Here is a 3,260-nt window from a genome sequence, read left to right on the forward strand (position 1 = left end):
TGCATTCAAAGAAAATAAATGGTACAGAGACTTTAAATGGGTTGCCCCCCCCCCCCCCTCCACCCCAAGAAAAGAAAACATAAAACAATATTCTTACACATTTCCCTGTTGAAAAATATTTAAAATTGAATTAAATAATAATTTGCAATGAATAATAAAGAATCCTAATGAGATCCTACTGAATTTACTGTACTAAACTTCATAAATAAATTAATGAATAGATTGCAAAAGAGGAATTTCAGTTTATCCAGCAGGGATTCCTGTTTGACCCCAAAAAATGATTTTAAATGATCATAGTACAGGGCTGAATGGGCAAAATATAAGAATTATGGTACAAAGAATTACTTTACATATAAATGCATTGCACTCATTTTCATGCAAACACTTCGTGCAACAACATGCAGTGTGTGCACTAGGATGTCCCACCTATGTTTCCCATAAGGACTCAGAGCATCCCATTTTCGAAAGGATAAAAATAGAGCTATAGGACTAGTGGACACATTTTTGTTTGAAACTTAACCCAACCTAACCAAATGGTGTCTGTTACAACCCCAGAGACTAAAGTATAAAAGCCAGGCCCATGAGTGCTTGAGTAGTCGTCGCACATCTGTGGAACAGTTGCCAGCGCAGCGCAAAGGTGAGTTTACTAGAGACACCTTGAGGATCATACACCAGGGGTCGATGAATTTCTCTAATCACCATGGAATATAATTAACGAGAAATGGAGGAATAAAATAAGGATGTGAATGGACTTGCAGCAGGACTGAAAATGCGAAAGTACATCTCTTCAATTAACCAAACCAAGGACCATGCTTTCTACTTACTTTCTTGAGTTTTTGGATGAGCTTGCAATGATTGTCAATTTTTTTCATGACTTTTTTTGGTGTTTTTCATTTGGCAATCTCCAACATGAGCTCACAAAAATCATATTTTAACTGTAGGAAGAAGTTTAACCCAAATGGGAGAATTGTTTGAGAATTATTCGAAATGACACTAAATGTTGCAGTTAACGTGATGTTACAATAATTTAGTCAGAAACCTTTATGCATCTTAACGCGCCATCATCTTGTTTGCATCTAATTTCCAGATCAATCAAAATGTCATTTGCTGGAATTCTCAAGGACGAGGATGTGGCTGCAGCCCTTAAGGATTGCGCTGGTAAGACACATCTGCTATAACTCGCCAATAGACTATTGTTTAATTAGCTGATTTTTAATATGGATTCTGTTTTATGTGATTCTAGCTGCTGACTCCTTCAACTACAAGAACTTTTTCGCCAAGGTTGGCCTGAGTGCAAAGACTCCCGAGGACATCAAGAAGGCCTTCTTTGTCATTGACCAGGACAAGAGTGGCTTCATTGAGGAGGATGAGCTGAAGTATGAAAGCAACAGACTTAGAATTACTGAATGCATTTATTATATTATATTATACAGGCAGTTTTCTTAATGCTCTTTTCCATTCTCCTAAATGTTCCCAGACTGTTCCTGCAGACCTTCTCCGCTGGTGCCAGGGCACTGACTGATGCAGAGACAAAGGCCTTCCTGAAAGCTGGAGACGCTGATGGTGATGGCATGATTGGAGTTGATGGTGAGGAATTTGCTCCTTGTCTAGGGTACCTCTAAACTTTGAGCTGCTTGAACTGAATGAATTGTTCAAATGAAAAGTGCAAGACTAATTGTTTTTCTTTATCAATGTCTTTCCACAGAGTTTGCTTTGCTTGTAAAAGCCTAAGCATTCATGGACCCTTGTCTTTGGAACCAGAGCTGTGCTTACCTATCATCTTTTTTATATTTATTTATGAATGCCCTGCAAACTCCTCCTTTCAAAGAACGCACGTTCAATGTCTTGAAAAGCTATTTATTATTAATGTTGTTTCATTGCATTGTATTGTTCTGTAAAAAACCTTTTGTGTGCAAACTTACAATCTCTTTTGCACTTTAAGGAAATAAAAATACATTCGATTTAAAACAACATTGTGCATCTTCCTCTTATTTTTTACATATGAGAGTACAAAAATCTTAACTTTGACATTTCTTAATGAAATTCTTACTTTTACATTACAACTGTTAAAACTGTTACTTTGAAAATATAGGAATATCTAGACATGGACAGTGTTAAGATTCCACAGTGTATATAAGCACAACCAATGCATGCAGAGGTCTAGTTAATGTCACAGAGATATAAGCAGCTTTTAAATAGAAACACAATGACCCCTGTCTAACACAGAAACTCACCATGAGGATTTGTACACATGCTCAATTGAATGCCCTCACAATCAACAGGAAGTGAGCTAATGAGCCTTATGCAGGCTACAGGCATCACTTACAGCTCTCAGTGACCTTGGGCCCCCAAAAGCCAAGGGCCCCCTAAAATGCTTTTCATATAGGATATGCGCATTAAGCGCGGACACGCGAACGGTTGCTGTTTACGGTGTTTATTACCACAACAACCGTCCGAGTCTGTGGTGGCTGCAGGTGTACAGCTGTACGCACTGTGAGTACCATGAGCGCTCAGACTGATCTCAGATTTGCCCCGCAAACATTTCGACTGAACCCATGCCGTTAATTATGAATTTATCAGTCTTTTGCATGCCAAAGTCAATTTCTGCATAGAAATATTACGCCGATCTCACTTTCATGAGATCGGGTTAGCCTACAACAATTCAATTGTTGGCTATTTTACAAATGGGAATACAGCGAATTCATGACAATGTTTACATTCAAGCTACCCGTAAAATGTATAGTGAAAAGTACTTTAAAAGCGTCTGGAATGCAATAGAGTAATTTTAAAGCTGTTTTTTAAAGCATTTGCTGTATGGATAAAAAATATAAATAATTAACATATCATACAAAATTGCTTTGCAGCAAATTCTTTACATTTTAAGGTAGGCCTATTCAGAATAGAGCAACATAAAAATCAGAAAAAGCAGCTATACAATTTTAGGACAAAGTTTTACATATATGCCATTATAATTAGTGTTTTATTTTTTAACTGTACGGAATTATAAAATAAAACGCAAATTATAATCGGGCCTTCCATCAGTTATAGTGATGAAAAAAATGACTGGCCATCTCCTAATTGAATGTGCCTTTAGAAAGAAATGCAGGCTTACATAATGAAAGAGTTTATTTTATTATTAAAGTAGTAATTTAAAGCTTTCTATATATTTTGATCATGTCTGACTGTCCTGCAGAGCTTCAGCCTCCACTCTCCGTTCAAACGATTGGATATGCACATTTATATAGGTTAAACATTTAAAC

The 3,260-nt window shown here is 36.8% G+C and overlaps 1 protein-coding gene across 1 annotated transcript; it reads left to right on the forward strand.

Moving 5' to 3' along the window:
- Positions 1-612: 612 nt before the first annotated feature.
- Positions 613-1,924, forward strand: LOC107584231 (parvalbumin-2-like). Its single transcript, XM_016270743.1, has 5 exons — positions 613-637; positions 1,088-1,158; positions 1,244-1,376; positions 1,478-1,587; positions 1,706-1,924. Exons 2-5 carry the CDS (start codon positions 1,098-1,100, stop codon positions 1,729-1,731), a joined length of 330 nt encoding a protein of 109 aa, XP_016126229.1. The 5' UTR covers positions 613-637; positions 1,088-1,097; the 3' UTR covers positions 1,732-1,924.
- Positions 1,925-3,260: the final 1,336 nt, after the last annotated feature.

Source organism: Sinocyclocheilus grahami, unplaced genomic scaffold (genome assembly GCF_001515645.1).
Source record: "Sinocyclocheilus grahami isolate Dianchi unplaced genomic scaffold, SAMN03320097.WGS_v1.1 scaffold57.1, whole genome shotgun sequence".
Lineage (NCBI taxonomy): Eukaryota > Metazoa > Chordata > Actinopteri > Cypriniformes > Cyprinidae > Sinocyclocheilus > Sinocyclocheilus grahami.

What these genes read in the sequence shown, in the direction of transcription:
- LOC107584231 (XM_016270743.1), top strand. Translation starts at nt 1,098, where the DNA reads ATGTCATTTGCTGGAATTCTCAAGGACGAGGATGTGGCTGCAGCCCTT. An exon ending in AGCCCTTAAGGATTGCGCTG is followed by an intron (nt 1,159 to 1,243) that starts GTAAGACACATC and finishes ATGTGATTCTAG; the next exon opens with CTGCTGACTCCTTCAACTAC. An exon ending in TGGCATGATTGGAGTTGATG is followed by an intron (nt 1,588 to 1,705) that starts GTGAGGAATTTG and finishes GTCTTTCCACAG; the next exon opens with AGTTTGCTTTGCTTGTAAAA.